The sequence below is a fragment of the Passer montanus genome, unplaced genomic scaffold (genome assembly GCF_014805655.1).
Source record: "Passer montanus isolate IOZ18808 unplaced genomic scaffold, ASM1480565v1 scaffold64, whole genome shotgun sequence".
Lineage (NCBI taxonomy): Eukaryota > Metazoa > Chordata > Aves > Passeriformes > Passeridae > Passer > Passer montanus.
In genome coordinates, this window is record NW_024371482.1 from 2571702 (window position 1) to 2599070 (window position 27369).

The 27369-nt window shown below is 42.3% G+C and overlaps 1 protein-coding gene across 10 annotated transcripts in view; it reads right to left on the reverse strand.

Moving 5' to 3' along the window:
* The window catches only part of PTPRT (protein tyrosine phosphatase receptor type T), a 452765-nt gene that overhangs the window by 208845 nt on the left and 216551 nt on the right, over positions 1 to 27369 (reverse strand). For all 10 annotated transcript variants that reach the window (XM_039728161.1, XM_039728157.1, XM_039728164.1 and 7 more), the window contains exon 7: positions 21357 to 21650. In XM_039728161.1, coding sequence (XP_039584095.1) covers positions 21357 to 21650 — 294 coding nt within the window. The remainder of the gene's footprint in view (positions 1 to 21356; positions 21651 to 27369) is intronic.

Below are 27369 nucleotides of genomic sequence, written 5' to 3' on the forward strand. Positions count from 1 at the left end.
CTGATGTGAGCACTCTGGAATATAATAACTGAAAACCTTTTCTCTCTGAAGAAAATAAAAAGTAATTAATAGCTAGTGAGTCCTTGCAGATATCTATCCTAAATTAATTATTACCTTAACACACTGTAAAAGTGTTTCTACTGCTCAGTGCTAAAGAAAGTAACCATCAAGCAAAGGAGTCTGTAAGTCCCACAAATCTTCCATGACTCGATGTGTTTAATAATGGTACCTCACTTCAATAAATAACACACAATAATGACTACACTAATATCATAATTAATTTTTTGGTACCCATCTATCTGCCACTACATAAATGTAGAAGTGAGATCTATGCTTTTTTTTTACAATTGCCATTTCTCTCCCTCTATTTAGAAACAAATGTAATTACTTCAGCTAGAGAAGACAGAATTACTTCTACAGCAGAGTCAAAACATGCATCAACACTCATTTTCTGTAATTATTTCACAAGCAGCTCTGCCTGGCATCTTTCTCAAATGAAAGGACTTTTCAAAAGGCCTTTGGCTATTTAATGACTAGCACACAATTATGGGCACAATCAAAGAAAAGAATTAAGGAAAAAAGAAGAGATTCTCATCATTCACTTAACCTTTTCCTTCAGTGTCTGCCTTTAAACACCAAAGAATGCCAGAGAACAACATGAATGTCCTCACACCCTCGTGTGCCTTCCAGAAGAGCCAAAAATCATGGCTGGGATATAAATAAATCCTCCCTGTATCCATGTTTTCTTCCCCAGCAATTCTATCAGAGCACTTTGGCAAGAGGGTTGTAATTAGCCTTACATCTTTGAAATTGCCATTTATGAGGGTTATTGCCCAGACGAAAAAGCCCCACACAGCTCCCACATCCCATGGTTTAACACAGCACCAGTGCTCACAGTTGACCTGGCTGTGGAGTTAAACATAATTGGTAGAATCAGGTGTGGTGTGGAGCCAGCAGTAAGGAGAGTAAAACACTGCAGCAGGCAAAAGTCAGGGATGGAGCAGGACAACTGGCAGCAGAGGCCAGAGGAAAAGCCCCAGAGATGCTTCTGCTGGGATTAGCTGGAGCTCTGCCTCTCCTGCACGCCAAGGAGCAGCAGAAGCTGAGGATCAGAGGAACAAAAAAGACACACGGAGGAGACAGGCTGTTCTTGACAGCCAGATTTCTCTCTTCTCTCATCAGACTTAAGCCAAAATAAAATGTGACATGAGCATGACAAAAGGTTATTCCCCTTCCACAAGCTTCCTAAAGAAAGGAAGCGCAGGAAGTCCACACTCCCACACAAATTCATCACCCTCTGTCACCCAAAGCCTGACAACTCTCTTTTTATGAATTAAAAAGAGAGCTATTTTAAATTCAAATAAGGTGGCACAGTTATTAAGTTATTTTTATCCTCTTGTGCACTTCTAGGACAAACTTTGAGTCCCCTCACTTCCCAAGCAGATGCTTTTAATGCACAGAGGAGGAAATAGCACACTCAGCTCGTCACACCACTCACCTGAGTGATGCCAGAGTGATCAGTGCCACAGGAGAACATATTAAAGAACCATAGAATGACAACAACCTGTTGACAAGTGACAAGAAAGAAGCTGAGCAGTGCTAATCTCTCACAAGTAAAGAGCAAAGAAGTAACTTCAGGTTTAAGTAGTTTTAAACTCAGTTCATAGCAAGATTAGCATCAATTTTGTGAGGAGGGAAAAATTATTCTTCTAAAGATAAATCTGGAGAATCATGGATGGCTTGTAAAATGGTGTCGAGCAGTTTGCCATAAATTTAAGGGATATTCAGTGCAGTAAGATCTCCAACCCAGATACCTAAGCAGAACAGAAATTTGGATACTTCAAGAACTGAAGATGAATTTTAATGACTGAAGAGAAAATTGAGATGGGAAATTGCCTTTCAAATCTTCTTCCACAGCAGTTAATGCTTCAAACTGCCACCTACTACACAACGAAACCTCATTTTGTCTCATCTTGTGATGGCAGAACCAGTAACTGAGAATCCATGTGAGAACCTGCACTGCATCAGAAATGTGATAGTTACTGCTTGACCCAGGAGTCACACCGAAATCCACATTTGCCACAGGTTTTATTTATGTCTCTATTTTTAGAAGCTAGGCCAGGTTACTTAATTTCCCTGAAATGACTTTCCCCATCCTGTGCAGGGATAGGGAGGAAGCTGCTCTGTTTTCTAACTAGGTTTTAGTGTCTGTTCAGTATTTAGGGTGAATAAATGCCAGAACCTGCTGACCCTGCCATGAGTTACAGCCAAAGAGCCAGAAAAAGAACTCTGAGTTCAATGAAACACAATGCAAAGGGCTAAAGGTCCTCTGAGCAGCCTCTGGGCCAGAAAAGCCTGATCAATAAACAGAAGCAAAATGGCAATAAAAGCATCACTGCCTGATTCTGGGCCTAGAAGATTGGGACAGTCACTTGAGTACATTGTTGCTTTTGCAGAGACACTCTGCTGTCCCCTGTCCAGCTGCTCCTGGTGTCCTTCTGGGAGGAACCTCCTTAGACAGAGCACTTTGAGACTGAGTCCTGGCCCCATCCAGCTGCCCTGGTTCTGGATCAGCATCTAGCTGGGTCTGCTCTGCTCTGTGACCCACACGGCCATCAGACATCTGCCAGGGCCACCAGCCACCTGCCATGGCCATCTCTCACCTACCATGGCCCTCCCTCAGCTGCCATGGCCACTAGCCATGTACCATGGCCATCCTTCATCTGCCATGGCCATCAGCCACCTGCCATGGCCTCCTCTCACATGCCAGGGCCACCAGCCTCCTGCCATGGCCATCCCTCACCTGCCATGGCACTCTCTCCCCTGCCAGGACCCTCCTTCCCCTGCCATGGCCCTCCTTCATCTGCCATGGCCATCAGCCACCTGCCATGGCCTCCTCTCACATGCCAGGGCCACCAGCCTCCTGCCATGGCCATCCTTCCCCTGCCATGGCCCTCCCTCACCTGCCATGGCCCTCCCTCACCTGCCATGGCCCTCTCTCCCCTGCCATGGCATTCTCTCCCCTGCCATGGCCCTCTGTCACCTGCCATGGCCCTCTGTCACCTGCCATGGTCCTCTCTCCCCTGCCAGGGTGACCCAGCAATTGCTGATGAACACAGCCACGGCTGCTGCATCTCCCCACCGGTGTGTTGCTGTGACAAACGAGTCCCCTGAGGAAGATTTGCTAGACTGAAATGCAATATATCACTGAGTACCTGCAGTCCCCAGCAGTGACAAGTGTGTCCCCGAGTGCAGAGCGTCAGTTATGTCAACACTGGAGCCAACATGTTCTTCCTTCCCTCTCCATTTCCAAATGTGCCATAATATTTACTGCTACAATATCTTCCCCCATCAACCCTTTAACTATCTCCTATGGAGTCTAATTAAAATGAAGTATTGTAACACACAATCAACACTTGCACAGTATTGATGGAGACTTGCAGATGGTATTAGCAAGAAAATAGCTCTTCAGCACTGATTAACTTGAAAGCTTAAAGAAGTTCCTCTATTTTCCATGTTGTATGTCAAGCTGAACATTTTGACAGTAAGAAAGTTGCACTGCTTCTTCTACACTTTAATTACAGTAGCACTTCCCACTTGAACACCAGTGCTTAGAATTAGGCAATAATTAGGTGATTCCTCCTCTTTCATCTGCTACTTCAGCCTCAGCCACACTGAACACAGTAACCATCTTCACACTTCAGTTTTAGGTGGCAATTTCAGTGTATAAATAAATAAATATTTACACAGTGTCTCTATGAATTCGACAGTGATTCTCTGAGGAAGTAGGAGTTAGGAGCACAACTGAAATGAACTGTGATAGCTGGGGCTTGGATCCTCTCCTCTCCTCCAGATTTTAATGCAATGACAAAACAATGATCCTGAAATGTTTAATGCCTCTTGAGAATCAGAGAATCACAGGATGGTTTGGGTTGGAAGGGACCTCAAAGACCATCTCATGTCCCCTGCCATGGACACCTTCCACTATCCCAGGTTGCTCCAACCCCTGTCCAACCTGGCTCTGGACACTTCCAGGAAAGAATTTCTCCCTAGAATCTAATCTAAACCTGCCCTCTTTCAGTTTAAAACCATTCTGCAAGGTACTGCAGAGACAAAGTATCACCAGCTTACATTATTATAAAAGATACATTAGATGGGATAAAATAATGAAACCCTCCCCAAAGCTGTTTCTAAGCAAGTGACCTGACTTAGTGATATAATTGCCATGCATTTTACTCAGAGGTTACTTCCCTCTCCTTACAAACAACTTTTCAAATGTACATCTTCAGGCAATTTTCCCCCTAGTGAAGAAATTGTGTCTAAGGAATGATATAATGGCTGAGTTATTGTTTGAAAATGGCTTGTTTGACTCACCATGCAAGTTTCTAAAAACATTAATTAAAACCCAAAAGTCTTACCCAAACAACACAATTTATAGGATTAAAAAAATCCTATCCCACAGTGCCTCATCCTCCTAGGACAATTCCTAGAATCTGAAGGCAGCAGGACTCACCACCCACCTCACACAGCAATCCAAAGCAAACAGGCACTCGACAGCTGAAAGCTGGGACAGCACTTAAAGGAAACAGAGATCTGAGACTGAGCTTTGAGGGAGGAGAAGCTGAGCTCTTATTCCCACAGGACAGAGCACCGGCTCAGCTCTGAAATTCAAATACTGCTTTTTCACCAGATGAGAGATGATACAATTTAAAGAAAATAGAGGAAACAGAAGTGAGAGATAAGGTAAAAGTTGAACAGCACTCAACCCAGCACTGCTATATCCACAGTGATCTTGACAGCATTCCCAACATCCACTGCTGCTCCCCTCTAAATTGAGCTGTGCACATTAAAACCCCCCAAAAACACCATACACCAAAAAAAACTGGCTGCCAAGGAGCAGTGCTTGCTGGAAGTCCTGCCAAACCTCCCCTGGTGGATGTCTCCAGCGTGGTGCATCCTCAGCAGTGTAGGACATGCAAAGCTCTGCACATCACACAGACTGGCACAGATCCTGAGGCTCCCACGCTTCCCTTCCAGCAGACAACACAGAGCAGGGCTCCCTAGATAGTCTAGAGTGGTATTTTAGTGTAAGCAAAGCTAAAATTATAGCAAGCTGTGTAATTTGGTGGGTACCACTGAAAGAAACCCAGAAAGCTCAGAGGAATTGTTTGAGCTAAGTGTGATCAGAAGGAGCCACAGTGCTGCATTTCCTGCAGCAGCAAAGGCATTCCTGGTGCTCCATGGGGGCCTCTGGAGAGGCACCAGAGCTGCTTCCACTTCCCCTGCAGCACAGCACAGAGAGTCAGTGCAGGCAGTGAGGGCAGCTTTCTCAGCAGCTTTTTGAGGCTGGAGAAAGCACTTCCAGCCAGGTTCTCAGCCAGCCTCAAAGCTCTGGCTGCACATTCCACTCTCTGTTGACTCTCTTGGAGCTGGGGACAAGGGAGAACATGGAACAGATCCCACAGAGCTGTTTAGGCAACCTGCCCCCACCTTCATCTCTTTGATGCCTGAAGTAGACATTGAGCAAACACACAGCTAAAATAAAATCCCATTTTCCTGTGCCAGGGTGTAACAAGGAAAGCTGCCAGCTTTGCCACTCCAGAAAGGTTTTCCATCCTGAGGAGGAGGGATGCAGCAGGCAGGAGAACGCAGACAGCAGCCTGGAGCTGCAGAGGGTCACTGCCTGCAGTTTGCATGGTGAATGAATGAGTGATTTCACTTGTGAAAGGAAAAGCAAGAGGAGGGTTTAAAAACAAAAAAAACCACCAGACCATATTTCATGAGAGTCCATGAATACGGAGTGGGGAAAGAGGAGGTTGGCTTCTGACTCAGGGTTTTTGAGTTCTTTGGACCAACAGCACTTTTTATCTCATAAATATCACAACAGACAAGCAGGAAGGATTTTTAAGGATAGACCTGTCAGCACAGTCTGGGAATCACTCAGCTTTGCTGCCCAGAATGTGACCACATCACTGCTGTTTCTGTGCTCTGAATACACAGGAAGGAAACCTGCAGTGGCTGAAGGGGCCCAGAGCATCTCCCAGTGTCCTCGTGCTCCCAGGAGGGAGCAGATGGAGTGCTGCAGGCTGCACTTCGCTGCTCAGCCCAACTCCTTCAAGGAAGACAAATTTGAAGGAAATGCTGAAGGTGACATACCATTAGTACCCTGGTCCTTAACCCTGGGGACAACCCGAGGTAGGATTTGTTTCATAAAGTCTTAAAGGCATTTGAGTTTAAAAGCATTTCTGTCTGTCAACACATTCAAGTACATGATCAGAGGCAATGGCACTCTGTGACTCCTGTGCAAATCTCTGCACAGGCTGCAAGGGTCTGTCCTCCTGTGCTGGATACAAGGCATTTCTGCATCATGTTTCTAAGTCCGTGACTCAGGCAGTAATTTAACCCCATCCTGCTTTTCTCACTTAACCTCTGGAGGATAGCTTCTTCTTAAGTTATTTACCTCTGGTGGGGTCACACAAACAGGTCTGTCTGGGTAGGAATGGCTGGGTTAAGGGAGGAACTGTTAGGATTTGCTGACAGCTGAAAAGATTGGAGCAATCCAGTTGGAAAGGGCTGAAGGGATAAAAACGATTGTGCCAAGGGGGATGGTTAACAGGAGATGGGTGCTGCAGTGAGGGAAACATAGGAAAAGCTGTTTTAAAGGCACCAGAGGGTACACAGCTGAGTCACAGGATCCCAGCACAGCTTAGGCTGGACACTCATCTCACTCCAACCCCCTGCCATGGGTAGGGACACCTTCTACAAATTATTTGTGAGGTCCTTTTTATTGAATTATTTGTGAGGTCCTTTTTCATACCATGAATAAAGTGTGCTGGGAAAAAACCACACAAACCTCTCTACATGTTGTTCCAAATATTGCTGTTTCTGAAGCCTGAGTACTCTGGTGAAATTTAAATATTCATCCCTTTCCCACCAACCTCATCAAGTGATGACTTTACAGGAAAGAATTTTTGAGCAGAAAATTCCATTTTTTTAACGAAAGCAATGTCCACCATGCCTGTGTCACAGGCAGGTCAGAGAGCCTTCAGTTAGTTTTGGTGGACAAAGAGTACATTGCACAGAACATACATAGATTTTAATAATTATCTTGTCATTGAAAAATTGAGACTCAGGTATATCCTGAGTTTGAGTTTCTACAACTCCTCCTGTTTCTCCTTAACTTCATCAGCTTTTGAGTGAAAAAAATTCTAGGGGACAGTTGTATAGGATGAGCCTCTAAACAGCTGCCATGAAAAATAGAACATTGTGCCCCCTGTAAAGATAAAGAAAAGGATTCTGTGCCAGGCACATTCTGGTTTCTTCATGGCAGACATGGCCCTGACAAGCTGAATTAATATTGATAAATAAAAGCCCACCAGAGTTCCAGAAGTGTAGAAAGCTCTCAGACACAAATTCACATTAAAATTTTTGGGTCTTTTTGGTGGATGCCCCACCCCTGGAAGTGTCCAAGGTCAGGCTAGACAGGGCTTGGAGCAAACTGGGACAGTGGAAGGTGTCCCTGCCATGGCAGGGGTGGAACAAGATGAGCTTTAAATCCCTTCCAACCCAAACCATCCTGTGATAAATAAGGCAAAAGGTGGATATTTCAGAGCCCTGTGCTGCAAATATGAGGAGGTGGCCACGGGATCTGATTGCTGCTGGAATATTGAGGTTTAAGGACCAACACATTTCTTAATTGCTCAAAATTAAGTGATGCAGTGCTAAATATTTTAGCCCAAATTGCTCTAACTAGAAAAAAACCCACAAAAACCAGACCTTTTTCCCCAAATAAAGAAATTCAACAGCATTAAAGAAATTTAGAACAAAAAAACCCCACACCCCAACAAACAGTGCTGCTTGAAAATAAATAGAATATTATAGAATATTTTATTATTTTTATATATTTATATTTTTTTATTCCATTTTTCTATAGAATAAAAATATCCCACCTCTTCTTTTTCATGTTCCAACTTTGCATCTTTAATGCTGCTACCTTTGCTTAACACACCTGCAGCACAAAGTGCTCTGCCCTCCCCTCTCTCTGTGACCAGCACCTGTTTTTAAAACTCCTCAGCATTTCACTGCCCAGGGATAGACCTGGGACAGACAAAAGGCCAAAATTGTGCATTCAGCACACAGGTACATTCCTACAGCCTAAAGAGGAATTTAACAAGGTAATGTTCATCATGGCACAGGCCACCACAGTCATCTTTGGAGATTATTTCTTATTACAAGCATCTTTTACACTGGGACAGGCAGAGACAAATAGGGACATACAAACTATCACTCATACAAATTAATTAACCAAGCCTGAAACCCCAGGAGTGCTGACACCAACCTGAGCCTCAATCCCATAAGTGCCAGGGGAAAATTCTCTAAAAATGCCTGATGGGTTGCAGCAGAACACACCAATAGAAATGAAGCACCTGTTTGCACAGAGCCTGCTTCCAACTCTGTTACGCTGAGATATTTGCTTCTCTTTGAAAATAAGTAAATATTTGCTCTGCTGTGCCAGCTGGATCAGGGGAAAGCTCTGAATTGCCTCTCCTAGACAGGAGAAGGCTGGCAGAAGGTGCCTGTCTGGAGTTCACACACACAACATTAATTGGAAGCAACAAGTATTGAAAACAGCTTCAGAAGAGAAATGAGAACAACAAAAAGTAGATAGAAAATTCATTTTCACTCTGCAGATTTTGTGTCAGTTACTGCAAAGTTTATCTTTTAACTCTGTGGTTCCTGGTTTTTTTAGAAGAGTAAGATTAAAACCACAATCAGAAAAGTTGAGTTTTCATAAAGGCAAGGGAAGTTTTATACCTGAAACTTGTGCCTTGTCTGATTTTGAAGGAAAAGATGATGTACTTTCTGAGATGTGATGGGAATCAGTGTTTACAAGAAACTTAACTCTTATCACCTGAAACCCCTTCCATCACCACAGAGCAAATTATAGAATGAAAATTCAGCACTTCAGACATGGATTTTAATCTATGGCACCTATCAGACAACAACTCAGAAGACATTTATGCAATCTTAGAGCAGCAACTGCTTTGTCTGAGCTGCCAAAAGACAGTTTTAATTCCATATGAAATGAAAAATATATCACAGCTCTGGAGTTGCTTTTAGGCACAGTTGCTCTAATGAAATAGGATTCTTTCGTCCAGGAAAAAGAATTGTGTGGATCTTTATAAAGAGGAATGTGTTATGAATGTAAACATAAACACTATACCAAAGGGACCTATAGAACAGCAAGTGGAAAGATTTATTCCTATAATAGGTTAAAAACTAATCCATCTTACAGGGATAAAACCAACTGTGAAGAACTGTTTTTATACAAATACAGAAGTTCATACATACATCCTTTGATGCTGCATTCCTTGTCTTAAATTCAGCTTCCCACTCCTCTGCCTCAGTCCCTCTTCTGTTAAAACAGCCAACTTCATGCCAACAGTTTATCTTCTTATTAAAAATGTCCTTAAATACAGTTATCACTTGAAGGCTTTATCTTCCAAGTGGTGGAGTTCCTTGATATATGATCTAATCTTCCAGGCTCACCAAAGATTTTTGTTAAACTTCATTTAACAAATCAATTTCTGGTGGTTTGGATCTATTTGTAAGACCTACTTTCCTCCTGGTTTGTTTTTTTGGTTTTTTTTTTTTCTTCTCTAGGGAATGCTAGGAAACATCTCCAAGTGCCACAGGGAGGAAATTATAATGTTCAGGCTTTCAGATTTCGTTATCTTGTGAGTCGTGGTCTCACTTTCAACCCCCTTCTGATGGTCTCTGCACCAAGATTTTAGTTTAATAATTTGAAGGATTATTGGCAGCTGAAATGAGGATTTGTGGATCTTGAGCAAACACATTATAATCACAACTGTCAGGCTGATTTGGATGCTCAGGCCTCTAAGTCTCCCCAGCAATACTGGAGTACTTTGATGCAGTCACAGCTATGGTTTGTACTTCAGTATTATTTCTCAAGTCCTAAAATATTCCACTGCTTCACATTAAAAAAAGAAAAAGCTAAAGAAAAACAAATTAAATAAATAAAACTCCAAAGCTTTTAAGCTTTTAGCTTATGAAACTAAAAAACAAAAATAAGTTAAAAGGAGCTGAAAGCATTTCCTTTTCCTCACTGCACTCAGTTGAATAACAAATAATTAAAAGGGTGGCTAAGTGTAAAAACTGCAATCCAGTCCCAAGGCCGTGGCAATCAGCTGGATCACAAATCCACAGCCTGGGCAGATTGGGGATCTTTGTTTTTCATCTGTTTAATGGGAGTTGTGAAGGGATCCCAGAACTCCCAAAGGGGAATGAGAGATCTGTTCTGGGTTTGTTGTGTTCAGGTAATGCCTTTAACAGGCAGCAGAAATGCTCGAGGAGAGAATAGGTGGCTAAAAGTGACTTTTAAAAGTCCATTTTCAAGCTCAAACAATACGAAAATGCAACGTGGTGGTGCAGAAAGACAGACACAGCCTTGCCAGCCGGGTTTTGCACTCTCATGCTCCACCTGCTGGTTCTGCAACACGATTTAAGACACCAAGCTGCATTTTGCTTTTGTCCCCCAGCTGTGCAAAACCCCAGCTCATCTGGATGAACTGCCAAGTGTTAAAAAAGAAGTCATGTCATCTCAACATTTCAGAGTCCACTGGGGAAAAATAAAAGGGTAAAATATTTATAACAAAATGTAAAACAGCTAAACATGTGAGGAAGAACTCTGTTCCTAAATGTCTTGCAAATGCCTCGGGATTAAAAGCCTTAGCATGGTAAAAATGTAGTGTTCTCTTCCATTTTGCCTCTGCCTGGCTTTTGTACTCTATGTTAAAGCATCCATGAAAGCCAATTAATGTGCATTTTATTCTTTGAAACGTTTAAAATTGGCCACTTCCAGCGTATAAAGTCTCAGCATCTCTTATTATTTGAGTGCTTTTCAATGCAGACTTGTGTGTATTAAAAACACACTTGAAAATGAAAGTCATTTATGTTTCAGCTGCCTCTGGAAAAGCAACAAGAGAAACACAAGCAGGAAGCAACACTTGTCCCAGGACAAAGATGGGATCATGACTATGCAAATCCTGAATGGATGCTTTGCAAGGACGGGGCTGTCATTGATTCCTAGGATGAGTTATGGCACAGAGGAGGCAAAGGCACCTCCCTCTGGTTCTCCTGAGCCCCAGCTCAATGGGAACACATCCACAGCATCCTCCTTCCCCAGCTCCCTCCCACTGACTGGGCTTTTCACACTCGGATAAAGCCACAGCTGGAAGCGATCATCTCGTGCACCCGCGGCAAGCCAACAGAGGCAGTAATAACATGGTAATAAGGGATGAGATTTTATGAAAGATGCCTCTTAACTGAAGACTAAAAGACACCATGCAATTTAAATAAAATTGCTTTTAGCAGGGGACTGAGTGACAATTGAGGAAAAATGCTTGGCCTGTTTTTGCAAATGGTGGGGCAGATTTTCAGTGGGTATAAAATGCTGACTTGGGCAAAGCAGTGCCAGGTTTCCATGAGCCAAGGAGTCACATTTTGAGGCCCACACTAGAGAAACCCTTAAACTGAGAATGCTGAAATGAAGCTGCACAAACAAGCAGGGAAGAAGTTATTAACACATCAAATATCTGCTTGTGTTGCTTCCCTCCCCGCACAATTTTGTTACGCGAGCTGAGAAGAGGAATTACACAATTATCCAAAAGCGCACAAGAAAACTCAACCACCATTGTGTTGTGCACAAAGAACCCAGCTCCCTGGTTAACCCAGGCTGGCTGGGTAACACAGCACTGAGGGAATTTTGGTTTGGTGTCTCTGGGCACCACTTGTGTCCAGACTGCAGTGCTGAGTATCTGCAATCCTTCATGGGCCTGTCCTGTCAGTGACCTCATACAGAGCCTTCACATGAGCCCAGCACAGAATCACAGAATTACTGAGGTTGGAAAAGACCTCCAAGTTTGTTGGGGTGCTGCACAAGTTCATCAAGTCCAGCCTGTGATTTACCCCTACCCCAACACCCAGCCCAGAGCACTGAGTGCCATGGCCAGGTGCTCCTTGGACACCTCCAGGGCTGGGGACTCCACCACTTCCAATGTTTAACCATCCTTTCCATGGAGAAATTCCTCTTGCTGTCCACCCTGAGCCTGCCTTGGCCCAGCCTGAGGCCGTTCCCTCTCCTCCTGTCCCACTCCCTGGAGCACAGCCCGACCCCCCGGCTGTCCCCTCCTGTCAGGAGCTGTGCAGAGCCACAAGGGCCCCCTGAGCCTCCTTTTCTCCAGGCTGAGCCCCTTCCCAGCTCCTTCAGGATTCTCCATCCCCTTCCCTAGACACTCTCAAGCACCTCAAGCTGCAGAAATACATGCTTGAAAAACTGCAGCAATAATCCAGCTGGTTTGTATTCCCTCCAAATTTGATCGAAACACACTTTTCCCTCAGAAGCACAGATGCTCAGCTGCCTCACCACAAAGTCAAGCCGTGCTCAAGGATTTTTCTGAGTCCAACAAAAAAGAATAGGGTTTTGTTGGTTTTGTTTTAGGCCTTTTTGTTTTTTTTTTCTCCTCTCTCCTTTTCTATTTTTGCCTCTTCAGATTAAGAATAGCTGTTTGGGAGGAAGCCTGGACAGAACTCAGGAGACAAGAAACATCAAAAAGAACAGTGTCCTAAATTCAGCTAATGTGAAAGCAAGAGCTGGGAAGGTTCCCTGCTTTTGGGAGAAGTTGTGAAATCCCACCATTAGTGAGAACAGTTCTTGGCATAAGAGCCTTATGCCTTTCTGGAAGTTGTCATCTTCCTGACCAGCCTGCCCACTCCAAAAATAATACTAAATTCAAACCACATTCTGGAAAAATATTAAATTAAACAGCAACAGCACCAGGCAGAAACAGTGCCATGTGGAAACGAATAACTAGACTTCCTCCTAACAAAAATAAAAATAAAACATTTCTGAATAACAAACTGCCTTTGCAGATAAAAAAAAAAAAAGTAAATCCCTAGAATTTAAATCCATCGTGAGCAAAATCCCTCTGGAAAAAAAAAAAAAATCCAGACCAAAGCACTATTGTGGCTGGATTTATATTCAGAACTGTATTTATGCAGACTAAGATAAGGGCAATCAATTCCAGGCCCCAGGACAAAAAGCTGATCTTCTGCAAGGATCAGGATAAAGAAAATTCCTCACCATATGTCCCATGGTTAAACGCAATAGGGGGCATGCTTTGGGAGACTCAGGAGTGTTTGTGGATTGGTCAGTGCTGGAAACAAATATCAGATTTATGGCACACTGATGTGCTCCAGCAGTAAATCCCAGGCTTGCCTCTGCATGCTGCTGCTTTCCCACACGTGGAATTTAGAGCCTGAGCTCTGGAAGGGTCACAGCCTCACGCCAAACCAAGGATCCTGTCAGCTCCAACAGTCTGGATTTCCAGGAGTCCTGCGTCCCCTCAGCCACTGCAAATGCACCAAAGCACTCTGCTCCCTTTCACCATTCCATCTCCTCCCAGATTCTTCCTGTCCCATACAGGTTGTCACTGTTCTATCTCACACAACAGAGCTGCTCCTTCTTTCAATTCTTTTCCAGTAAATAATTCACAGATCCAATCTATCCTCTATTCTTTGAAAGGTGGCTTTCCAGGGCAACCGTGTTGCTGCAAACAGCACAGCCATAATTTGATCCTGCTGGTTCCTCAAAGAGATGCTTTTTGCCTGGGACACCTCTGTGTGTGAAACCAGCTGTAACTTGGAAAGAAACCAGAAATACATTTGTCATCAAGAAATACATCACCTTCTCTTTTTTCCCCTCACATCTTCCATTTATTAATCAAAGGGTAGATGCTGCCTTTCTACTCCTAACAGAAAATAAGTGAGGAGGGGAAAGAATAAAACAGAAATCCAGATATATTTATCTATTTAATCAATTTTGCAGGGAAAAAGCATGATCTTGCATGCAAAGGGATTTAATCCTTTAGGATGAAGCCTCTATCTTTCAGCAATGCTATCAGGCTGGTTCCAAACACAAACTGGGGATCAAGGATCAAAATGAAGGAATATTGTATTTCTGTAGCTCTTAATCCCTCTGGCTGACATGCCAAGGGCTGTTTGAGGTGGAATGAAATCAGAGCTTCAATCATCAAGGTAGGGAATGTCCCTGGAATGGCTTTGGGGGATCCACAGAGCCAAACTTAGGCTGCCAGAGCTCCAGGAGCGTTGGGACAGCGCTGCCAGGGGTGCCCAGGGTGGGGTTGTTGGGGGGTCTGTGCAGGGCTGGGGCTGGGCTGGGTGATCCTGTGGGTCTGTACCTCAGGAATCATCTAGAATTCTATGATAAAGTTTTCCTTCACTTGCTAAAAAACCCTCTATTTCCCTCATCCTCTCCATTTAAAGTTACAGGATACTGGAGTCAAGAGTTAAAATTTAATATTAATAGGGGAAATGAATTTGTCTTTCAGCACAAAGCTTAGAGTAGCTCCAAGTTAAATAAGTCTGTGAACCAGTGATTTTAATAATACAAAAAAATCAGCTGTACAGAACACTCTTTCAAATCACTTGATATGCTTTTTGTGCAGTGCTTTGATTCATAGATCTGAGTTTTAATTTTTTTTTTCTTTATTATAAGCTTGAGAAAAAAAAAAAATGAAGGCAGCAGTGTAGCAACCTTGAATCATATTTTTCCACGTTAACATGTGGAAGTTTCCTATTTAATGGGAGATATCACCTTAAAATTAAACCAGAAATAAATATTTTTGAACTCATACCCAGTACACATGCTTGTGGTTGTTCAGTTCATACATTTCATAACAGTGTGCAAATACCTTCTTTTTCTAACACCTGTAATAGAGCAAAAACCAGAAATATTTTTATAGATTTAGAACTATTCTCTTAAGCCAACAAAAAATGACAAAAGCTGCTTACTACTGGTAAACTTCACTAGATTTCATGGCAACAAAGTCACCTGTTAACAACCACCAGAGGAAAAAGTTTTCCAGCTATTTGGCAGCACCATATCAAACTCAGAATGTTCAGATCATTTACATTTGTATCAGCCACTGTATCTGGGCTATTTTTAAAGGGAGTATCGAATTCAGCCCATCATTTAAGACTAACTTTTATTTCCCTAGGCCTCCACCAAAAATTGAGTATTGATCTTGACAAGGGCTCTTTGTGCAGGAGCTAAATCACCCTGTGGTGATTAAGGCAGTCTCCAGCAGCTTATCTGAAGGGAGAGGCTGCCTGTGAGCCATGGAATTTTTCACATGAGGACAAACCTCCTACGGACATAAACCTGTTCCATGAGGAGTCATTGCCACGTGTTTCCTGGGGGGAGATGTTGGGGTTTCTCAGAACTTTTTCTCCCCTCCCATTCCTTACCAAACAATTCTCCTGTCAGACTGAACAGTTTCCTTATTCCAAGCCACAAGGTTAGAAAACTGCCCCCATTTTACAAGTCAATTTAAAACCTGTTGTCATTATCCAATAACAATTCCAACAACATCCAAGTCTCTGCCAAAAGGCAAAGAATGATAAATTCACCAAGGCTGGAAAAGCCCTCTAAGATCAGAATCCAGCCATTAACCCCAATTCACCTGCTGTCATAATCCAAAAAGGCAGAGAATTATAGAGTCACTGAGGCTGGGAAAGCCCCCTTAGGTCAGAGTCCAGCCATTAGCCCGGCACCACCATGTTCACATCCACACCTTGTGGGGATGGAGGGCTGCCCTGAGCAGCCTGTTCCAATGTCTGACAAGCCTTTCAGTAAGGAACTTTTTCATAATATCCAATTTAAGGCTCCCCTAACACAACCTGAGGCTGTTTCCTCTCTTCCTGTGCTTGTTTCCTGGGAGCAGAGCCCAATCCCCACCTGGCCACAATCTCTTTTCAGGCAGTTTTAGAGAGAGAAAAGGTCCCCCTGGGGGCTCCCTTTCTTTAATCTCAACAGCTAATGAAGATCAGACAATGTTCTAATGAAGCTAAATGTTCAAGGCAGCCTTTCCAGACAGTATTTTAATCAGGAGTAAGTATTGATCATAAAGTATTTGCTCTGTCCCTTTATTAATATTAATTTAAATATTACTCTTTGGCCTTGTTTTTCATGTGAGTTTGCCCCACTAGAACAAACAGTTTTCAGATGAGATTCCCTGCAGGACAATGACCTCAAAACCAAACTTCTCCCTTTTTTCCATCCACCAGAGTTAAAAACAACTTTTCGCCTATTCTTCTTTTCTGTGGAAACTGAAGAAAGGAGGGGGGAAAAAAAAAAGCAGAGGAATAGTCAATAAGCACAGAGAAGAAAATAAGCCTCAAGCTTCCCAAAGCACACACTCGTGAACAAAGGCCAAGGAACAAGGATTTTAAAAGCTCTGTTTATCTACAGAGGATGGCTAAAAAGGCCCCACACTTAGAGAATCAGTGCTGAACACGAGGCACTATTGGGAACTGTGTTCAAACACTTTATTCTAATCCTGTTATCTCCTCAATCTATTATTTTGGGGATAAACACTAATGTTTTATATCTGTCTTTCCTTTAACCAACCTTCAACCCCATGTCTGGTCTTAACCTTAACCAAACTCCTTTTCCCCATTCCCTGCTGAGCAACACTTCCCTCTGACTGACACTTCACTGAGTTATGCCTCAAGGTCATTTCATCCTTTCCTGTCCCAAGTCAAAACCTATAACAGCCCATGGAAAAGCCAAACTCAAATCCAAAACACAAAACCTGCAAAAAAACAAATTAACAAATTGTTTGTGCAGGGTTTGCCATATTTTCTGGCAGTTGGCTTTTCCTTGAAGAAGGTAAGCTGGGATTTAATTTTCAGTATTATTTCTAGAGAGCAAATATTATGTCTTTAATGCTGTCCTGTAGAACATCAAAAATCATCACCCGTGGGGTAACACGCCTGGGCACATACTGCTAACAGAAATTTAGATATTATACAGTTTAATAAAACTTCTTTATGCTCATTTAGAGTAGGACCTTCCATAATTATGCTATGGGTTTTATCTAATTGAAAAAAAAAAACAACCTTTCAAGTCCATAGCCTTCCATTCAGTGTGATCAAAATCTGAAACTTATTAATGATTTTGTAAGAGTTGTCCTGATGTCTGAGCTCATGCTGGACCATCCTGGCCATGCTTTGCTCTGAAGCAAAGCTGACAGTCAAGAAACAAAACAGGCAAGGGCAACTTTGTAAAGGAACTTCTGTTGTTTGATTTGAAGTGGAAGAGAAGCATGGTCCTTCCAAAATCCTTCTCATTTTCATCTCTAAATAAGAATCTCATTGGAGCTTGTGCTTGAATTGAAGGCCAGCAGTTACTCAGCCTCCCCAGAACAAAAAAAAATAAATTATAAAAAGACAGTCTCTATGTGAAAAGAGCCTGGGCAGAGTATTCAGTCCAGGGGATATTGACTTCCCTCTCTTACAAGGTTGCAGCCACCTTCTGTTTATTATTACACTGATTTCTAGAAATTTAAATAAGAAAATGCTTCTCCAGTACAGGTGATATTATCTACTCTTAATTGTGCAATCAATTTTGTTACCTTTATTTGTGGCCTTAATAAACACAGCACAACACAAAACAGTGCAGCACAACTGGGCTGCTCCAATCACCTGCTGGTTGCGTACAAATGTGTAGGAGGTTGGTACTTCCCTCTTGCTCAGAAAAAGTATAGACAACTAATAAAACAACCAAAAAATTCACATTAAAAAAAGCAGCATCACTCATCCCTCAACTATTTTAAAACCCCTCAATTTTCCCTGATGTCATTCATTAGGTACTCTTAGGAAAATCAAGGCAGCAGAGCTGTTTTCTCAGTTCAGCACATTTTTGAAAATCTTCACCGTGAAAGTTTTGTGTAATTATCTCAAAATGGTGTTTTGAAGGAGTTCCACGACGCATGGAAATTGGAATAATGAGTTGCATTTTCTTGTCTATCACTTCAGTTGGCATTTGGTGCAATTGTACATCTTTAGCTATTAAGTTTCTCCCTTCCTCCTGGTCCACACTTAGATCAAGATCATTACAATTTCTCCTACCCAGTGCCCTAAACAAAACATAAATGCCATCACCATCAATCTCAACAAGGCCTGTATGACAGCTAACATTAACAGAATGACCTTCTCCAGTTAGATTTTCATTAGTAAAATAGGATGGAAAACAGAAAGTGCCCCAGCTTTGCCAATTTGAACAAATTATCCACGTCATCCTTCTTGGAGTCAGTCGATACCTGAACTGGGCAGGAAACTCAGTAATCTGGGACATAAGACAATAAAATATTAAGCACCAAGCCAACTTTTTTTCTTATCTTAACTCCTGAATAAGCCAAACCCAGCATTTTTTACAGGTAAGGCAGAGAGGCTTGCAAGTTTGGCTGCTGCAGAGAGTGTGACAGCAAAGTGACAACACGTGAACTCCAGAGCAAATCTGAGCATGTCACATTCCCATCTGCAAATGCACAGCCCCAGGCCAGGCCTGCAGTGACTTCTGGTGATGTCAGAGGATCCGACCACACTAGGAAAGGAGTAGAAATCCAGAAGGTGAGCAGCAGAACACGTGCCAACTTCCCAAACAGGCCAGGACACCATCCATGTGACTTCAAGCTTTCCACACAGCTGCTGCAAAGCCTTTAAGGTCTGTGTTCTACCAAAGGAGAGGTGCTGAACCAAGCAAACACCTCCATGTCAGGACCTCATGCTCAGGCTTATTTTTTTTTAACCAAATCTTCTCAAAGGGGCACTAAATGTTCACTGATTTACAGCCTTCATAGTAAAGGATGTGCCACCCAAAACACAGCCAGCCTGCCAGGCTTCGTCTCTTGGTAGAGAAAGAGGATATTGCTATAATTGTTCCTCCCATGAAGTGGACAAGGAACACTAATATTAATCCCATCCTAGGATGTTTTTGGGTGTTCTGGATGCCTTCTTCCCACTTCAGATTTGCTGTTTGATCAGAAAGAGTAACAGGAAACAGAAGGTCCTTATAAGGTTTTCACTTAAACCCATATGTTGTAAGCCATTAATTTGTGGGGAGAGAATGAGGGTTTGTAACAAAAGGAGAGAAGACTTTTAATCCCTGTTCTTTGGTCACACCATGGTAAGGACTTTGCAAAAATTACAAAAATGCAAGAAAATGAATTTGGGTGTTGAAAAAAACCTGTGAGGCAGAAAAGTGCTTTGCTCATCCCCTTGCCAGGCACAGGGCTTGATTTCCTTTAATGGCTAGTGATTAATGTATGACAACAGGATGAATAGCCAATATATCTGAAACATGAGCAACATCATCCGTCAGAATTTCACAGGAAGTCCAATATGGCTTAGAAAGAAAGATAGACTACTTCTGCCCCTGGATCAGAACTGATCCATTCCAATATGAAAGAGAAAAGGAGGGAGCTACAAGGGTTTGAACACAGTCCTTTGTCAGAAATTAGGAGGGAAATGGAACACAAAAATTTTAAAACACAAGTATTTTAAAAAACTAGTATTAAAAATAAATAAAATTAAATTATTTATAAATTATTAAATAAATTATAATAATTTAAAATTATTATTTAAAAATTTCCTCCTTCAGCACAGGGCACTCAAACTGATATCTGAGTCAATTTGCTAATAGCCTCTGCAGATCCACTATCCAAGAACAACATAAATTTTGTTCTCCACTTAGAGATGAAAATGTTATCACAGCCTGGTCTTAAGAAAAATTTTCTTATTGCAGGACTGGTTGGAACAAAAAGTTCGTTACCTATTCCAACTGAAAGCAGCCTCACGCTGTGGCAAGAGTTTGTCAGATAAACCACAAGCGTAAAACCAACAGTTCTTAAACACCTGCCTGTGGAACAAAACAAAATATTCCAGGATGTGTCCAAATTCCCAGTGTCAGCTCAGAGCCGTGCTGAAGCACCTGCAGCAGGGCTGTGTGGCAGGGCACTGTGGCAGCAGCTCCCTGGCCACAGAGAGCAGGCACAGATACAGACCCTCTCAGGCATTTTCCCTGGGGAAGGCTGCGAGAAGCTGTGAGAAAGAATTCAAACTGTGGCATTCACATTCTCTGGAAAAATCCCTTTGCCCAGGATTTTTCTCCTGGGAAGCTGAGAAGCCTCAGAGAAAAAGGAAAACAATTCTTATCTAATTTGCTTCTCCTGTGTTGTGCTCATGTGGAATGTGTTTGGGGATTGTTCACCCACAGGTGACTGTTTCATTGGGTTCTGCTGTGAGTTGTTTTCACTCTTTGGCCAATCAGGGCCAAGCTGTGTTGGGACTCTGGAGAGAGTCACCAGTTTTCTTTATTATCTTTTTAGCCTTCTGTAAGTATCCTTTCTGTATTCTTTAGTATAGTTTAGTATAGTATTCTTTAATATAATCTAGTATCATAAAGTAATAAATTAGCATTCTGAGAACATGGAGTCAGATGCATCATTCCTCCCTGCCACGGGGCACTATGAAAATACAATAAAAACAGTTCTTATCTTCACTTACTGCACCTGTTGCCAGGCAAATGTGGAATGTGTTATGGAGACCTGTTTTCCAAAGGGTGGTGGTGTTTTGGTTGGTTGACAATGAGGTCAAAGCTGTATCAGGCTGGAAGGGGTTACGTGTTTCTTAAGAATATAGTAATAATATAGTGTTGGGGAAGATGAAACAGGAAAGCCTTATAAATATGATTGCCTGAAAAAGATTTTCAGAATATGGAAACTGTAAGCCAGATTGAAATGAAAGCAAGCTTTGAGATACCTTAGTTACTGAACAACTGGAAAACAATGGTATGGCTGGCTGAAGGTAATCCCCTTTTGATGAAACAATCCCCTCTGCTTGCAGACAGGTCCAAGGGTCAGAGCAGACCCTACTAGCTTGGCAGAAGGGGTCCAAAGAGTATTTTTTTAGGGTTTAAAATATAACACAGTATGGTAATGTAATGATTCTTATAGGCTGTATGTAAATGCTATAGGATTTGTATCTTGTGTTAGATATGTTAGTAAGAATTAGCATATTCAACAGAGAAAAAGATTTATGGTATTGTAACGGGAACTTCTCTCTCTTTTACTCTTTTGCTCTCTCTCATCCTCTTTACCATGTTCTTGCCTTCTTTCTCTTTACCAGTCTCTTTACCTCTCTCTCCCTCTTTCAGGCCTGCTCCGAGCTGTGGCTGGCAGCTCCAAACAGGACCCCTGCACCCACACCCTTTGCAATAATCTGCAAGTTTCAAGACCTGGCTTCAGAGATCTCGCATCTCCATCCATCCCGACTGTCCTACCCCGCACTGCTCCTGCAATATAGTATAGAGGGATAAAGCAATGGTTCAGCCTTCTGTATCATGGAGTAATTGCTAATTACACCCGTGTCAACAGAGCACCCGTTAGGGAGTGGAAAAGCAGCAGAGCCCTCACCTGCACACTTGGTCCTGGTGGTCAGGGGGGGCCCGGGGGGCCCCGTGCCCCCTTCCCCGGGGCGCGTCAGCAGCACGCGGATCTCGTACTCCACGTCGGGGTCCAGGTGCCACAGCTTGTAGTTGGGGGAGTCCACGATGTGGGTCTCTGCCCAGTTGCCCGTGGTGGTCCTGTACTCCACCTCCTTGAGGATGATGGGCCCGTCCCCGATGATGGAGTTGGCGTTGGGTTTGATCCACAGGTACGTGGCTCCCACGGCCAGCAGCTCCGGAGGGGCGATCGGGGTGGGAGGCTCTGGGGGCAGAAACAAATCACAGCCAGTCAGAAAATGTTGCCTGAATTTCCATCACAAAACCTTTTGTACAAAGGCACTATTTCCCCCTCTCATTTACCAAATCTTTTATAAGAATTTAATCTGTTACTGGAAAGAATTTGGCTTGGGTTTTTTGTGCTTAAATTCCAGCCCTCTTGCACTGGGGGTTGTGTTACTGATTGAGAAACACCTGTGAACAAATTTCCATCCCAAAACCTTTGGTAACAAAGGCACAATTTCCCCCTCTCATTTACCAAATCTTTTATAAGAATTTAATCTGTTACTGGAAAGAATTTGGCTTGGGTTTTTTGTGCTTAAATTCCAGCCCTCTTGCACTGGGGGTTGTGTTACTGATTGAGAAACACCTGTGAAAATACAAAGCAGCTTTCTGTTTTAAAAGTGTCTTCATAAACCTCATAAACATTTATAAACCTCATTATCAGGTTTATACTTGCTCCCTCTTTTAAGCATGTGAACAACAGCACTCAGCATCTTGGAGAGTGAGGGAAAGAAATCCTAAATAAAGACAACTGAGTGCCCTTAGCACAAACCATGAATCAAAGGGTTCCAGCACAGCCCTTCCTCTGTCCTGGCACAGCAGAATATCCCAGTCATTGATCAAGGTGCTGTGGTTCAGCCAAATTCTAATGCTTAATATGACACAATTAGCAACAAGAGGAAAACTCAAATCACTTTTTCATTTTCTGATCTTAACCCCCCGAAACTAGAGAAAAATAACAGCATATATATTCTAATCAAAGCACTGGCTGAGACAATATTAGCAAATTTAAACAGCAGTGATCTTCCCATGCCCAGCAGCCAGGAAGGTGTTGGAACTGGCTCTGAGTGGGGCTCTTAGTGGCTCAGAATAAAGAAAACTCCAAGGCAATAGTGAATCAACACCTCCTATGGTGTTTGATTGCAAAGTTTGCTCAACTTCATGGGCAAAGGTACTCAAGAAAGTCTGCATGACACCTGAGGAGTGCCTGGATGTTTGAGAAGCAGTATAAGGAGGCAGGAACCTGCTACTGAGTACCACCTCTGTGAGAAAAAGCAAAGTGAGCTGATAAAAGACATCTCAGCAGCTCCCTTTGATGGAAGCTACAAAAAAAAAAAAATCTACAGAGCTCTGGCTGCCTGCCTGATTTTTATTATTCTTTTTTTCCCCTCTCTGTCAGTGTAAATAACACTTGCATTCTGGAAACCACATGAATAGCATACACCTTGTGGTTTTGAAAACCTGAGCTGAACTCTGCAAGATTATCAGCACTTTGCTGAATCTTGCCTAGCCTTCCCTCTACCACACTATAATACAGTTTTCCCTCAGCCCAGAGGACACAAACTCTGTTTTCTTGTGAAAATCAGGTGACAAAAAAAAAGAATATTTTTATCAAGAGGGGCTTAAAACACTGGCACAGGGTGCCCAGAGCAGCTGTGGCTGCTCCATCCCTGGAAGTGTCCAAGGCCAGGTTGGATGGGGCTTGGAGCAACCTGAGATACTGGAAGGGGTCCCTGCCCATAGCAGGGATGGAACAGGTGAGCTTTAAGGTCCCTTCCAACCCAAACCACCCTGTGATCTCTGTCTCCGAAAAAGAAACAAATAAATGTTACAACATAAGAAATTTGGAGTTCAATGGGAGTCATTCTAAACCCCTCTCTCCTGAAGGTGATTCCTCAAAGAACTCAAAGAACTGGAAGAATCCCAGACCCAAGGGAAAGAGGAAGGAAAGACTTTGAGTACCACATGATGGGAGGAAGATTGGATTTTCCCCTCAGGATAATTCTAGCAGGTTAAGATCTGCTCAGTGAAGAAAAAGAAACTGTTGTACAAAAGGATCAACTGAAATTATGCTTGATTTCATTTCTTTTAACTGTTTACAAGAAATCATTCTATCTCCTTGAGACTGACTGCAAGAGTTTTGTGTTGTAACTCTGGAGAAAAAACAATCTGAATTGTAATTGCAGCAGGTAGCCAACATGAAAAAAAATCAGTGATACCAGATATGTTTTCTGTAGAATATCTGTTTCTGCTTTAATTCTGCACTATTCCATAACTCCTGCCAGAATCTTTTTCTGATATGAAATGCCAGGCTGATTATGTTTTGACTTACAAAGTTATTTCTCCAGGAAAATTGTTTTCAAGAAACATGAGTGGATACATTTTCATTAAAAATCAAATTAATATAGATCACAAGCAGTTTATTTCTTGTTTCTTGGTGCAAGGCAATTAAAAGAGAGATTTGGTTATTTTTATTCCCAATGCAAAAACTACATCTTACAAGTCACATTATAGCTGAACACAAGCCAAATGAAATATTAAACTCCATTCTCCTGGGCTGCAGACTTCAATAGCAACATGAGACAGGTTACTTTGGGATTTGATGGCAACTTGGAAGAGATTTATGGGACTGAGCTTAATTAATAGAGCAGTTTATCCTACTAGGCAGACATGAAGGGAGTTTAGTAACCACTGTGGCCAAACAGATTTAAATTACAATGTCACCCAGCACGCCCATCTTCCTTACTTTTGTCCCAATCCAAATCATCCCTACAAAAAAAAAAAGTGATGCTGGTTTCCCTTCTTTCTCCCATTTATTTTTCCCTTGTTCTACCACTGAAAAAACAGGTGCTGTAAAATGTAATAGAATTAGGAATTTAAACTGTTGCTCCTGCTTTCTGAATTTAAGGAACTAAGATAAGCAGCTGTTCCAGTAGTTTTTAGAGAATCAGTCCCACCTCACTGAAAATAATTAATTATTTCCTACTAGCACCAACTGGAGCAAAATCTTTAACTTTTTTAATATCACTCTGTGCCAAATTACTGCAAGCACTCTAAACAAGTTCCCCATTATTTAGCAAAACTGGCACATAAATAAGAACTTTTTTTTTCTCTGTTACAAAACCCACTTGCCAGTTACAGATGAGCGGCCTGATGTTATGAGCTCACTATTTTAATTAAAATCTCTGTTTGACCTTGATTAAGCAAACATGGTGACAGATTGGCCTTGTACACATGTAATTGTGAACAGCCATATTTTAAGGCCCATTTCATCCCAACACTATTTTATGTCACCAGCTTTCCCTGGCCTGGTGCTCCCTTTCAGACACTCCCACCTCCTCCAGACAGAGAGGAGGAAACCAAAGGCTCCCCAACAAGCAGCACATCTAGAACTGGATTGCTGTCCCTGGGATATCCAGCTGAACCACAGACTTGGGAATGACATGGAAAAACGGGCTTAAGGGTGCTCACTTAAAAAAAAAAAAAAGAAAAAAAAAGTAGTTCAGGCTCCAAACAAAAACCAAAGTTTTTGATTTTTTGACCATGGGTATATTTTATTTAATCTAAAACCAGGCCCAGTTGTGCAGACACAAAGGCACACCCCAGTTCCCTTTCTCCTCCTGTAGAACAGAAAACTCAGCTGCTGTCTGCAGCTCAAAAGGCTGAACACTGTTAGAGCTTGAAAATTACATGAATTCTAGTAATGCAAAGAGTGTGAGAAAACAAAATTTACATGAAGGACCAGAACAGAACAAACAGAATCACAGAGGATCTCAATCCCCACAAGGATCAAGTCCAAATCCCTGTTGCTTGCAGGACCACCTAAAATTCCATCATCCCTAGTGATAGGACAAGGGGCGATTGCTTTAAACTGACAGAGGACAGGGATAGATTGGTTATTAAAAATTCCTCCCTGTGAGGAAGAGGGTGGCACAGGGTGCCCAGAGCAGCTGTGGCTGCCCCTGGAAGTGCCCAAGGCCAGGCTGGATGGGTCCCTGGGACAGTGGAAGGTGTCCCTGCCATGGCAGGGGTTGGAATGAGATGAATTTCAAGGTCCCTTCCAACCCAAACCATTCATGGATTCTACAGTGACAAAGAGCATCGCCCAGACACTTCCTCAACTCTTACACTCTTAGTACTGTTAACACACTTCTTTCCAACTGTTGTGAAAATCAAACCTATTTTACTCTTTGCCAAATATTCCTGAGTGTTTCTACTCTACTGCTGGAATATTTCTCTACTTGGCTTTCTAAGCAAGGCAATTCTAAGCAATTTTTATATGATGGAAGAATAAGTGGCTCTATGAATCCTTAAGAGGCCACTGGGAAGACTGAAAAACTAGAGAAAAATCCTCAACAACTGTTACCACTTTCTCCTGTGAAATAATCCATAAAGAAAGACATTACAGAAAATGCAATCTTAAAACAGATGGATACACCTCCTAAACAATGAATTTTATATCAGTTTTTTTTTAATTTCTCCCTTTTTCATAACAAAACCATCTGATAAACTGTACAGATAAGCTGACCATAAACTCCCATTGGCATGGGATGGGCTGTGGCTGGTTTTAGACAAAAAGAACCCTTAATGTCACAAAACTCTGCTGTATCATCAAGTGCAGCAATTCCATGTTTTGTTTTCTCACATGCACAGGACCGAGCACAGGTTCTAAAAATAAGCTCAGAAGAGATGCAGAGGTTGTTATTCTTTGAGGGTTGAAAAGGTGAAGATGGGACCTGCTGCACAAAGACCTTTCCCTGACAAGCAGGATTTGTGTTTTCCAACATGATCCTGATCATGCTGCTACTCATGGGAATTATAAAAGCTTTTCTCACCAAGTCCTACATGAGCAGCTGTGGACTGTGCTTGTCAAACTGATCAGGATGGGACTGAAAGGCAGGGAAACCAAATTTTAAGCTTCTCAAAATTCTTTTAAGCAGAAAACACAGAATAAAAAGTGTCTATACAGTTTTCTACACAACAGCCAGACTATCTGAGCAGCATCCATGGGCACATTTTCTAGTTTTATACAATAACAATGAATGTTCAGAGCTCTGAATGTCAATATTTATACTGGCATTGCTTTTTTCCACACTTCCTACCACTGTCATAAATGCAGCAGGTAAATTTAGTTTTCTAGTGATGGTCCAAACTTTCCATTTGTTACACAAAAGAAAAAAGGCATCTGGATTTTACAATATTTAGCCTGAGAAGATTTCACTGTGCTGACACTGCATTAATAGATCTTGTCTAAGAGAGACATTCAGATGTGTCTCTCAGTACTGTAACAGGCTGACAGCAGTGGCACGTGTCAAGTGCTATAGGAGTGTGCCAGCAGCAGCAATAAATTATTCAGTAATTCACCTGGACAGGTAAAATTGCACCAGGGAATGATATGGTCTGTCTGAGCCCCCGGAAAAGTGTCCAGAACCAATTCTGAAATCAACAATTCTGAGTATTTAATTAAAGCAAAAAATCCAGAAAAGTGAGAGAAGAGGCAGATTTAGGATTCCTACAGCCAAAGGGCAATGGTTCCATAGGTTTATAAATTTCAGAAGTGCAAAGTATTTACTCTTTGGTTTTGCACTCAAACCACCTATTGTGAACAGAGCATTCCCAGCAGGCAAACATCACCTTTACACCTCTTCTCTGTGAGCATTCCTGTACTGTGGGATGGAGCTCTGTTCTTTGGATCATGTGGCAAACTCCATGTCACTGCTCCCGTCTGGTGCTCCTTCCCAACATAGGGTTTACTAACACAGCAATAAGTGACTTTAGTACTCTGTGATATAAAATACTCATTTGCCACAATAATGTGTTTTTTCCCTTTTGCTCTTCCCTCAAGAGCTGCTACTTCTGTCTACAGGGGACTCACCACATATTTAATGTATAAAAGCAAAGGAGAAAGCAAAAATGAGCCA